Source organism: Eleutherodactylus coqui, chromosome 6, assembly GCF_035609145.1.
Source record: "Eleutherodactylus coqui strain aEleCoq1 chromosome 6, aEleCoq1.hap1, whole genome shotgun sequence".
Lineage (NCBI taxonomy): Eukaryota > Metazoa > Chordata > Amphibia > Anura > Eleutherodactylidae > Eleutherodactylus > Eleutherodactylus coqui.
In genome coordinates, this window is record NC_089842.1 from 146,062,307 (window position 1) to 146,075,056 (window position 12,750).

The 12,750-nt window shown below is 44.1% G+C and overlaps 1 protein-coding gene across 1 annotated transcript; it reads right to left on the reverse strand.

Moving 5' to 3' along the window:
* Positions 1-283: 283 nt before the first annotated feature.
* SAXO3 (stabilizer of axonemal microtubules 3) lies at positions 284-8,378 on the reverse strand. The gene is made up of 5 exons (XM_066605796.1): positions 8,180-8,378; positions 6,791-6,991; positions 3,484-3,645; positions 946-1,073; positions 284-810 (listed from the first exon to the last, which is right to left on the reverse strand). Exons 1-5 carry the CDS (start codon positions 8,273-8,275, stop codon positions 402-404), a joined length of 996 nt encoding a protein of 331 aa, XP_066461893.1. The 5' UTR covers positions 8,276-8,378; the 3' UTR covers positions 284-401.
* Positions 8,379-12,750: the final 4,372 nt, after the last annotated feature.

Consider the following 12,750-nt stretch of genomic DNA (forward strand, 5'->3'; position numbering starts at 1 on the left):
GTATCGCACACACGTTTGTGCATCCCTATTGACTACTATGGGGACATTTGTTGCGCAGGAAAAATATGTGCATGTGAACAAACCCATTGAAATCAATAGGTTATATTCATTGTAATGTATCAAGCCAAGCCTTTCTAATGGTTTGGTATGGAAATAAAAGTTGTGTCAGTGGTGTCTGGAGTGAGTACAGCTTCTTTTATTATCTTTTATGATTGCCTGCAGTTGAAAAAAAAATACATCGTAAAACCCATGTGAAGTGAAGGGTCTGCATAAATCGGAATAGTAATTTGTAAGTTGTTTTTTATTTTTAGGATTAGAATCCTCCCCTGGTGAGGAGGAGGACTATTACTTTTTACTGCACACTATCTGATCCAAGATCATTTACTGTCTCCCGAATGTTATCACACCGCAACTGGTCTCTCACTGCCATAAGTCTCATATTCTTTTTCATACATTTTAGGAACAGACATGATCTCCGGCAATGGACCCTGTCTTGGTTTAGTCCAGGGGCATTCTATGGTGAAGTAAACATCTTGTGACCTCTTGGCATCTAGTGGCCACTGGTAGCTTTCTTGTGCCAAGGTTTTAAGGCCTGTATGTGGGACAGACTTTGCACGTGGTGGTATCCGTGGCAATTTAGTGGCAATGGGAATCTGAAGGGTGTCTCGCATTGGAGGTGGTCGTCGAAGTGTTGGGTGACTCTCCTTTGGTAGAGGGTTTTCTTTCAAGCCATGTCCCCAGGCCTTAGGGTAATCCTCAGCTTGCCAATATGTCAAAATATCTTTTTTAGGATAGCCTTTAAGTTCTTTCCTGGGTTGGAAAAATATATACAGAGAGGGCTATAAGAAACCAACATAACTTCAAAATCTTATCTTATATATCTTATGTTCTTTTGAAAAAAAGCAGACTGTTTTCACCAATAAGAGCAAGCATGGTTTTACTCACGCTGTAAAGGCACAGAAGTCCCGAGCCGTGGTGGATGCATAGATGTCATTCAAGCTCAAGACCCCCTTGTCTCTTATGTAGAAAGGTTCTCCAGACACAGTCTTGTTTTCTGTTGTTGCCACTATTGTCTAAGCAGTAAGATCCAAATATTAATTACATCCAATATTATTGCAGCTTGCCTTCTTTCTCAATAATAGGCTGTCTGCAGACGGCCGGGTTGGATCCCGCTGCGAGAATTCTCCCGCACCCCTGCAGTTACCAGAGTGGCTCACCTGCTTTGGCGTCTGCTCTGCTCTGTGATGTGCCGGCTGCCACCCAGTTGGGGCATGCCCAGAGTGGAGCCAGTGCGTCGGTAGTGACATTTCTGTGCGAGTCTTGCAGAGAAATAGAATATGCCGCAATTTGTTTTCACACGGACAAATCGCGGCTGTGTGCATAGGATTGCTTTTTGTAATGCAATCCTATGCAGGTGGGCACGGGCGGAAATTCTGCGGGAAATTTCGCCAACGTGCAGGGGGCCATAAACTGATAATTCTTCCACTATATGAGGCACTGGTCCGGTCTCACATGGAATACTATATACAGTTGTGGACACCAGTGCTCAGGAAAGATGTTACAGTGCTTGAGGGGGTTCAAATAAGGGCAACTAAACTAATACATGGAATGAAGGGACTGGAATACCCAGAGAGGCTATCCAAATTGGGATTATTCACCCTGGAAAAAAGACGGCTAAGGGGCGATCAAATAACTACGTATAAATACATGAGGGGATGATACAAGGATCTCTCCCATGATCTGTTTATACCCAGGACTGCAACGGTAACAAGAGGGCATCCTCTATATCCAGAGGAACTAAGGCCTCATGTCCACGGGGAAAATCAGATCCGCTACGGATTCTACATGTAGAATCCGTAGCGGGTCCCTCCTGCCCCGCGGACATGAGCGCTGAAAATAACAATAAATCAGAATAAACTCACCTCCCATCCGCTCCGTTTCTTCTCTTCGCGGCGGCGTCATCTTCTCTTGTCGCGGCCGGATCTTCATTCTTCGGCTCGGCGGATGTGCATGATGACGTCGGTGACGTGCCCCGCGCATGCGGCGGGCCGAAGCAAAATGATCCGGCCGCGACTGAGAGAAGATGGCGCGGCGCTGAAGAGAAGAACCGGAGCGTGTGAGTAAACTCTGATTTTTGTGTCCCGCGGATCCGGACGGCTTCCATAGGCTTCAATAGAAGCCCGCGGGAGCAGTCCCCGCGGGAGACCCGCATGAAAATGGAGCATGGTCCAGATTTTTTCATGCTCCATTTTTTTTTAAATCACTTTTATTGACGATCCGTGGGTATTTATCTACCCGCGGGTGGTCAATGCATCCCTATGGGATGCGGATCCGCGCGCGGGAGAAGAGTTAAAATCCGCTGCGGATTTTAATTCTTATTTTCCCCGTGGACATGAGGCCTAAGGTTTTATCACCAACATAGAAGGCAGTTCTTTACTGTAAGAGCAGTGAGACTGTGAAACTCTCTGCCTGAGGACGTGGTGATGGCAAAATCAATAGAGGAGTTTAAGAGGGGACTAAATGCCTTTCTAGAGTGGAAGGATATTACAGGATATAGACATTAAATAACCAGCGGGGTTGTTGATCCTAGTCTTGAAGTTAGGTAGGAACTATCACAACGTTGATCTTCGAATTATTCTGACTGCCATTATGGAGTCTGGAAGGAATTTTTTCCTCCAAATGGGCTAATTGCCTTCTGCCTCATTGGTTTTTTTTTTGCCTTCCTCTGGATCAACAAGGAGGAGTGGAAATGTTAAGGTCCCTTTACATGGGACGACTGTTGGGCAAACGATGCCCAACACTCGTCCCTGTGTCTCCGCGCTCCCGTGCTCGTGCACGGGAGCTAGCAGAGCTGTCTGGTTCACAGAGTGGCCAGCAGGGGGCGGGGCAGTGCAGGAGATTGCTCTCCTCTCCCCCCTCCATTTACATAATACAGGGGCCGTTCAGTACTGAACGGCCACTGTTTAAAGTAGAAGATGAGCGATGAGCTTCATCGCTCATTTTTCATGCTGCATAAAAGATCAGCGATGAAGCTCATCGTTCAGTTTAAACAGCGGCCGTTCAGTATTGAATGGGCACTGTGTAATCTCAATGGAGAGGGGCGGAGGAGCGAGAGGAGAGAAATCTCCTGCACTGCCCCGCCGCCCTGCTGGCCGCTCCATGAATTAGCCAGCTGTGCTAGCTCCCATGCTCCTGCACGGAGACACAGGGACGAGTGTCGGGCATAGTTTAAAGGGACCCTTACTATTTTCTGATGCATACAGTAACGATTGATCTGTATAGGTTCTCATCCTTTAATGTTTCATTGCAGTTTTACTTCTGCTGAGTTTGTGATAAGGCAAAATTGCTCTTTAAAGTGACAGGAAAGGGAGTTTCATATAATGTAGGAGATTTTCTATAGGCTTTCCCATTTATCTAAATATGTCTCTGTCTTATTCGCACTGTATACTGTAAATGAATAATGCACTACAGAGTAACACTAACCTGTGATGGCCCTTTATTTATGTGATTTTCCAGAGAGAAGGGTTGTGGTCCTGCATGGAAGTTGCTGATGGCAGGCTGAGCTGGACGCCCCTTGAATTTTGCTTTCATCTCACTGCTTTGGTGTCTTGGGTCCAGTGGAGTCCTCCATGCTCTTTGTTTCAACTGTAAGGGATATTGTAAAAGGAGCATCTATTATGTCACAACATGCACCTTGGAGAGTACAAGATGTGGAATATGATACATATGGAGAACTAAGTAACTACGAAGTCTTTCTATAGTGCAGACCCTTTTCACCCCATACATTACTGTGCTTTGCCCAGTGTCCAAAAAGCCTTCTAAACCATGGTCCCTATGACCCAGATCTTGGTGTCCTCATGTCTGCATTTAGCTTTTTAGCAGATTAAGGCCACATATTTTTCTTGTTGCAGAACGTCATCTATGCAATCTGCAACCTTTATATTACGTGTTCTTGTAGAACTCTAAGTACTAGTGAAGACTATGAGCATGGTCTTTCATTTATTGACCGTCTTAATGATGGCCAAAATGCCTTTTTACAGAAGTCACTAAGGGACCTTATTCTGAAGCATGCACCTTTTTATGGTGCATAGGAATAAGGCTGTCATGGGTGTCCCATCCTGTCTGATGACATCAGGGCTGCAGTACTAATGGCAAAATATGGAGAAACCCCCAATACCAGCCTTTTAACCTTTTACATGGTGCAATCAATTAGTACTACAGCATGCAAGAGACTGACAAAGGGAGGGAGATGTGATCATGGAGTGGTGATGTGATGGGTGTGCCATCTATAGTGGCCTAAGGGGCCCAGCCAAAGGCAAGGTCTTATAGGCCAGTGTAATACAGGTATTTATTATAGGAGCAATAGTCCTCCTCATAAAAATCACTAAATTAGTATTGCCGCGTAATAAAGTTATCACATTATTTAACCTGCACGTTTAAATATAAAAATAATATTTAAAAAATGGCCAATTAGCTGGCTTGCAGAAGTAGCAAAACATAAAAAAGCAATATGAATTTGGTATCGACATAACCATATTGACCCATAGAATTAATTTAACATATTTATACTGGCTAGTGAACGCCATAACAAAAAAAAAGTAAACCAATGCCAGAATTGCAGTTAATCTTGACTCTTGACTACACAAAAATGTCATAAAAGTGATCAAAATATTACATGTTCCCAAAAATGGGATCAATGAAGACTAGAATTCAGCCTGAAAAAGCAAACCCTCATGTACAGTGTTCAGAATTAGCCAATCACATTTAAATCATGTTAAATAGCAGTCAGTACACAGCTGCCATTATTTACTTCATATAAAGTTCAGCTTTTCTAGTAGGATTTTCCTAGTTGTGTTTTCAGCAAAAGACATGGTATGTAAAGAGTTTTGAACACATCAATGGGATCTGATTGTTGAAAGGTATTAGTCAGGAGAAGGGGACCAAAAATTTTGCCAAGACCTTACATATACCATGGATCACAATCAAGACAGTCATCAAGAAGCAGATTAAATTTGGCACAACAGTGACATTACCAAGAACTGGACATGACTCATACATTGGTGAAAATACCAAAAGAAAATTGGTCCGGGAGGCCAAGAGGCCTACAGCAACATTAAAGGAGCTGGAGGAGGTTCTGACAAGTACTGGTTGTGTAGTGCATGTGACAACCATCTCCCATATTCTTCATATACCTGGGCTGTGGGGTAGGGGGGCAAGACGGAAAACCCCAAGCCCAAATATGTTTTGTCAAAATCTACATCGTCTGCCAAAAGTCCGTGGGAGAACGTGTTATGGTCTGATGAGACAAAAGGGAAACTTTTTGGCCATAATTCCAGAAGGTGCGTTTTGCACAAAGTTAACACTGTAGATCACCAAAAGAACACCGTACCCGCAGAAAAGCATGGCGGAGGCTTTGCCAGAAGATCAAAGTTTTGGAATGGCCCAGCCAGAGCCCAGACCTGAATCTCATTGAAGATCTGTGGGTTGACTTGAAGAGGGCGGTGCACCAGATGCCCTCACAATCTGACAGATTTGGAGCACTGCACGAATGAGTGGGCAAGGTTTGCCAAGTCAAGATGTGCCATACTGATAGAAACCTACCCAAAAAGACTAAATGCTGTCATAAAGTCAAGGGGTACATCAACAAAGTATTAGTTTTAGGGTGTGCATATTTATGCAACCACATTATTTTAGGTTTTTTTCCATCCTAAAAGATTTAAGTTTTGTTTTTAAATGGGATTGTACAGATAATGGGTCACATTAAAGGTCGAAATAAATCTGAAATGATTCATCTTTGATATTTTTTATTATAACAAAAACCTGGCATTTTAACAAAGGCGAGTAAACTTTTTATATCCACTGTACTGTTTTTAATGCACAAAAACAGCAAAACACACAAAAAAAATTGATAAATTTTGTACCACTGTAATTGTGCTGACCGAGAAAATAATGTTATCACTAGAGCTGAGTGAGTATACTCGCTAAGGCACATTACTCGAGCGAGTAGTGCCTTAGCCGAGTATCTCCCCGCTCGTCTCTAAAGATTTGGGGACCGGCGGGTGACAGGTGAGTTGCGGCGGGGAGCAGGAGGGAGAAAGAGATCTCCTCTCCGTTCCTTCCCGCTCTCCCCCACCGCTCCCCGCTGGCCCCCGAATCTTTAGAGACGTGCGGGGAGATACTCGGCTAAGGCACTACTCGCTCATCTCTAGTTATCACATTATATATTCTGCATGCTGAATACCTCTACAAATAAAATTCAAAACACGATGGTGGTTTTTTTTTTTTCTTATAATCCCCCCCCCTCCCCCACACACACACACACACACACACAAAAAAAATGTAATCAAAATTTACAATACATTATATGCACCCCAAAATGACCCCATTGAAAACACAACTTGTCTCACAAAAAGCAAGCCCTTATATGGCTATGTCATTGTTGACAGAAACAAAAGTGTTATGCTTCTATGAATGCAGCAATGGGGAAAAATAAGAAAAATTGGCTGTTCACTAGGGCCTAAAATTCGCATGTCATTAGTGTTATATGAGATTACTGAAAAACAAAGAATTTTTTCTTTCCTATAAATAGTACCACTTTTACCCATCGTCCGAGTCTAGTATAGTAGCTCAGCCTCTTTCACTGGAATAAGTCTGAACTGTAATACCAGACACAATTTTTGGGCAATAGGGTCGCTGTTTCTGGAAATAAGCAGACTCTTGTTCTAATCTTATACAACCTCTTTAATACCACCAAGGCCAATATACAGTTTCAATGACTGCAGCTTCTCACCTTATCCCACAGATCCTTATTATAATGAACCTTCCAATGAGGTGGAGGAAGAGGGTGACTGGGCTGTGATAGGATGCCCCCACAATATTTCCGGTTATGAGTGCTTTCAGTGGTTGTCTCGAATGTATTGATCTGTTCATCATATGCTGTGGCTTCACTTATTTCCCTTAGGGTTGGTGGGAGAGGCTCAGAGACGGTAGACTGGAGAGAGATGCAAACCAGACGGTCAACTATCATTATAAACCTGTATAGAACAAGACAATGTAATGCTACTGCCGAACCGTAATGGTGGCCATCACATGTGGACATAGAAGAGGGTCCACTGCAAGAACAGTATTATAGGGACTTTGCTCCATGCCAAGGGATTATATAGATTTACTCTTTGATTAAGCTTTATCAAATTCTTGGATCTGAAAATGACTCAGATCATGGTCTGGTAGACACTAGGAAGAACGGTGGACTCCTCACTTATAGGGCCACTGCACAGCTGCACATATGGTATGTCTGCCCTTGGGGACCATGTCTGTGTGACAATATTTGTAACAATGGAAATCATTTTACATAGGGAAAATATGGAAGCATGGCTGAAAACTGTTCTGAGGTTTCTACTGGGCAAAACTGACCAATTTTGTTATTTACAGTGAGATTATAAATAGAGCTGAGCGAACGTACTCGTTTAGGGCGATTTCGCAATCGAGCATCGCTTTTCTCGAGTAACTGACTACTCGGGCGAAAAGATTCGGGGGGCGCCGGGAGGGGAGTGGGGGGGAGGAGGAGAGAGGAGAGAGCTTCCCCCTGTTCCCCACTGCTACCCCCCCCCCCCAGCTCCACCACGCCGCCCCCCCGAGTCTTTTCGCCCAAGTAGTCAGTTACTCGAAAAAAAGCGATGCTCGATTGCGAAATCGCCCTAAACGAGTACGTTCGCTCATCTCTAATTATAAACCTACTGATAACGTCTATGGTCTGTTTACAGACAAGTCACAACCTCATACATCTGAGTATCAAACCTGCTGCAAGCTTATGGTAGATTCAGACGGAAGGATCTGCCCATCTAAATGACTGCAAGAGCGATGACATCACCGCTAGTTGTTAGCGCTCATGCAGAGTGTTTAGACGGGCAGATCCTCGCTGACTATCGCTGGCTTTTAGCTTAGCGCTGACCAGGAAGCGTTTACAAACGTGAGAAGCCAGTGATCCAGCAATGATTTTTATGCTGGCTGAAAGTCAGTGATAATGAAAGGTGAACGAATAGTAAATGATTTTTTTGCAATTAAACATAAATATTATTGCGCAAATACATTCTATTTGGCCCAATAATTGTCCCATGTAAATGGCCCTTAAGACTTTAACCCTTACATAACCCAGCATCGTATCTAGTGCATACCTTACCTTGATATTTGCAGGTAGGAAGGACACTGGAGCCTTGTAATCATGGCCAACGCCAGTACTAGTGAGATGCCAGTCCTGTCTCCTCTCTATCCCCATTATTAGAATTACATCAAAACAAAAAAAAAAATCTAAATGTAAAACGTAGCAATAGATGAATGTGCTGCAGCCCAGGATAGTCCTGTATAGAGAAGTAACCTGTGGAATGTTGTGTTTCCTTGTTGCCGTGGGGACGGAACACGCCTCATTTACATGACAGTGCAGGCAGAGGGACACAAGATGTAACAGAGACTGGTGAGCTGGGACTAGTCAGCATTGTAGGAATACAACTAGAGGCTGATGATGATGATGATGGTATATATATATATACTTTTTTATTTTTTTTATTGAGGGGACATACTGTATTGTTAAAAACAGAAACCACAATACAGTGTCAGATCAGTCGCATGATGGAAATCCGCAGAGCCTTGAGGGACCCCATTAACTTATAATGGAGTCCCTCAAGGTGACCATCATATTGATGGGGAAAATATGGGTACGGAAATTTGGACATATCGTTACATTTGTGTATAGGCCATGATAGAGCAATGTTCTCCAACTTGTGGGTTCTCCAGCTTTGTGAGATTATAGTTGATCTACTTGAGCTCCTTATCCACTGGTGCTCTATTGCAGGGGTCCCCAACTCCAGTCCTCAGGGACCACCAACAGGTCATGTTTTCAGGATATCCTATAGTAAGAACACCTGTGGCAATGTCTGAGGCACCAACAATAATTACATCACCTGTGCAATACTGAGGTAATCCTGAAAACATGACCTGTTGGCGGTCCCTGAGGACTGGAGTTGGGGAACACTGCTCTATTGCATATTGCATGTCTGCAAAGTTTTTATATCTTGCCATTTGCCATTTCATCTTTCAGTCATTGTTTCAGATCTGGCCTTCTTGAAGAAGACTCTCACCCAGCCAACCAGCCAGAAACCTACTGTACACTGATGAGGGACAAAAACCCTCAAACAGCTGTCTGTACATGGTTATCTTTTCCATCTGGAGAAGACTCTGGTTTTGGCTTATATTCCCAGTTATCTTAGAAGGTCAGGCATAGTTGGCACTGCAGAGACATTGTAACATTTGCCATTTCCATACCTAATTCCCCAGAGGAGTATTGCATGGCCTTTCAAATCTCCTCACACCTTTTAGGTGGTCTCCACAAGAAGAAACTTTACCCCTCCCAAGCCACAGGATTTGGTAATGGGTAAAGATATGGATAGAAAAAGGTTAAATATCTTCCTTGTAAAACAGGCCGGCTTCACTTGGGTATAAGTGCGACGTACTTGCGCTTTTGCAAATTTTACTGTACTTTTTGCACTGATTGGGACCATCAAAATGGGTGTGGGACACACCTGTGCCATGATTTAAAAGGCTATGTAGCCTTATTTCCAAATGTATTCTTTTTACTGCAAAATTGTGCAGCGTAATAAGCAAATACGCGGGTATTGGATCTTTGGTGTGCGAATGTGCACGTGAAATGTGCTCGCAAAAACAAAAATGAGAAATGAACCCATTGAAATCAATGGATTATATTCTCTGTGTATTGCACGCGCAGATAAGCACATAAATATGTGCTTATCTAAGTATTTCGCAGGCAGAACATACACTCATTGTAGCCTGAGACTATTCACATGAGCGAATTTGTGAAAAAAATCGCTACATGTCCTATTCTTGTCCATATCACATAGGAGAATAGGACAAGTGATGTCCACTGTCCCAGCAGACCGGACTGCAAACGGATGGCTGTCCAAGTACTCTCTGATGCAAGGTGCACCGAGATTCTCAGGCACAAGTCATCTGAATTTGGCCTTATTGGTATTGAAGTTGAATGTTGATCCAGGAATATGTCTATCAGCAGGGGTCAGAAAGGAATTTCTTCCATTTTCTGTCCAAGTGGGTGTCTGCCACTTCAAGGGTAGCTTTTGTCTCTGGATCGACTGAGGTATGTAAGTATAAAAAGGTTGAACTTTAGGAGCTTAGGTCTTTTTTCAATGTACTATGCAACTACAATGGCCCAATAGTGTCGTCTACTGATTATTAGAGAGACTTAAAGGGGCTAAAGAGATATAGTGCTCCAAGAGTGCCATTGTCCCATTGTAGATTCCAAGATGCACTACTTATCCATTAAAAGGAACTTTGCCATCAGGATCATGCTGCTCGAACCACGGGTAGCATAAACCCCAGACAGGGAAGACACTGCAGAGTTTTTCAGGATAAAACATATTTGATTTGGAACTGCACTCCGAGTCACAGGGGCGAGCTGCGCTGGCCTCTCCCTGCCTGCTGCATGCAGGTTGATGGCTCTCTTCCTATACCCATGCAGGGATAAAAGCTCCCAGTCTTCATGCAGGGGGTGGGGAGAAGCCAGCGTGTCCCATCCCCGTGACTAAAAGCGCAGCTCTCGATCAAACTTCAGAGTGCATTTATAATGAAACACTGCAACATTTCAGAATAGAATACCCACAGAGGTAACCAGCTTCCCTGTCCGGGGTTCATGTTAGCTGTGGTTCAGGCAGCATGAACCTGATAACAGAATCCCTTTAAGGGTGCTGTTGGCAACATATATTGCAGCAAAGCAGACAGATAAAACACGCTTTAGCATGGGAAACATTGCAGTTCTCTGTTTGTGGCCTCAGACCTCATTCTAAGTCGCCAGTCCTTATGCAGCTTGCAGTGGCATTTGGAGAATTCAATTACACTGCACCAAACAGGGACAACCACAAAGATACAAGCTATACTCTGTGACATTCTGTTATCACATATTGTGCCTCCCAGAGATTGCGACTTATTTAGTTGGCGGTGCTTTTTCTGTTAATATATATGTACAAAAAAAAGAAAACCAAACATGGAAACAGCAAATACACACAGTGCGTGTCAGCTGCCTCAGACATCGTTCAAAGCCGCCAGTCTGGCCACTATGAATTATTTGTAGGCTTTATGCATCTAGCAGTGTTATCCAGCAAACTCCAAAGTTAGTTGATAAGTTACATAAAACTACACTAAAAAGTGAACCAAACAAAACTAAATAAAAAGGAAACATTTAGATATATACATTTATTATGCACCCAAGGAAATGCATAAAAACTAGAGATGAGCGAACCTACTTGATACTCCGTGTGGACTTGCCACCCATGAGGTGGGCGTCGTAAAATCCTTAATGCACACCGTGATCCTCGGGAGAGACTTTCCCCTATTTTGGGACTTGTAGCAACGCCGAGGGTCATCTGCAAATAAGGCTCATGATAATGCAAATGTGTATGATGTGTGTCCAGAACCGTTTGACCCTGAGGGTACGGTTCCAGCAGTAGGGGTGACCCAAGAGAATGGGGATAACTTTCCCTTAACAGTATTGGCGGGTGAGACAGAGGTACAGGATGAAGTAGTTGCTATGCCTGACTTAGAGGTCTCATGTGCCAATTTCGGAACTGAGCAGCTCCGAGACCCCACCTTAGTAAAAGCTAGGGAAAATGTTAAAGTGATAAATGGGGAGCCTCAATTCCCAGGGGCTGATACTGTGTTTCCACACCTTGCAGTCAACCAAGAATTGCTGTATCAGGTTGACAAGGTCCGTGGGGAGGTTGTGGAACAGCTGGTGGTACCTCAGGCCTATCGTAGGATGGTCTTAGACCTGGCGCACAAGCATGTGCTGGGAGGTCATCTCGGGAGCGAAAAGACTAAGGAACGCATCCTTCAGCGTTTTTTCTGGCCGGGGGTACATGGTGATGTAAAACGTTACTGTGAGTCGTGCCCGGAGTGTCAGATAACAGCTCCTATGCCCCATTACCGGAGCCCCTTAGTGCCCTTGCCCATCATAGAGGTGCCGTTTGAGCGGATCGCTATGGACCTAGGTGGGCCCTTGGTAAAGTCTGCCCGGGGTCACCAACATATATTAGTGGTTGTAGACTACGCCACCCATTACCCCGAAGCCGTTCCTTTACGCAATACGTCATCCAAGGGTATTGCAAAGGAACTACTTCACATGTTCTCCCGCACGGGCATACCAAAAGAGATCCTGACGGACCAAGGAACCCCCTTTATGTCAAAGGTCATGAAGGAATTGTGTAAGCTGCTGAATATTAAGCACTTACGGACGTCGGTGTACCACCCACAGACGGATGGTCTGGTTGAGAGATTTAATAAGACCCTAAAAAGCATGCTAAAAAAGGTAGTCAATAAGGATGGGAAGGACTGGGACTGTCTGCTGCCATATTTAATGTTCTCAATCCGTGAAGTCCCACAATCCTCCACTGCGTTCTCTCCCTTTGAATTAGTGTATGGTAGACATCCCCGAGGGTTCCTTGATGTAGCTAAGGAGACCTGGGAGCACGAGTCCACCCCCTACAGGAGTGTTATTGAACACATCTCCCTCATGCAAGATCGAATTGTGGCGGTCATGCCCATTGTTAGAGAACATTTACAGCAGGCTCAAGAAGCCCAAAGCCGGGTATATAACCGGTCCGCCAAGGTGAGAACCTTCAACCCTGGGGATCGGGTACTAGTGTTGGTGCCCACCCTAGAAAGTAAATT

Coding starts and splice junctions, on each gene's coding strand:
- SAXO3 (XM_066605796.1), bottom strand. CDS start 8,275: ATGGGGATAGAGAGGAGACAGGACTGGCATCTCACTAGTACTGGCGTT. Junction 6,992..8,179: donor TCCTACCTGCAAATATCAAG/GTAAGGTATGCA, acceptor ATCTCTCTCCAG/TCTACCGTCTCTGAGCCTCT. Junction 811..945: donor GACTTCTGTGCCTTTACAGC/GTGAGTAAAACC, acceptor TTTCCAACCCAG/GAAAGAACTTAAAGGCTATC.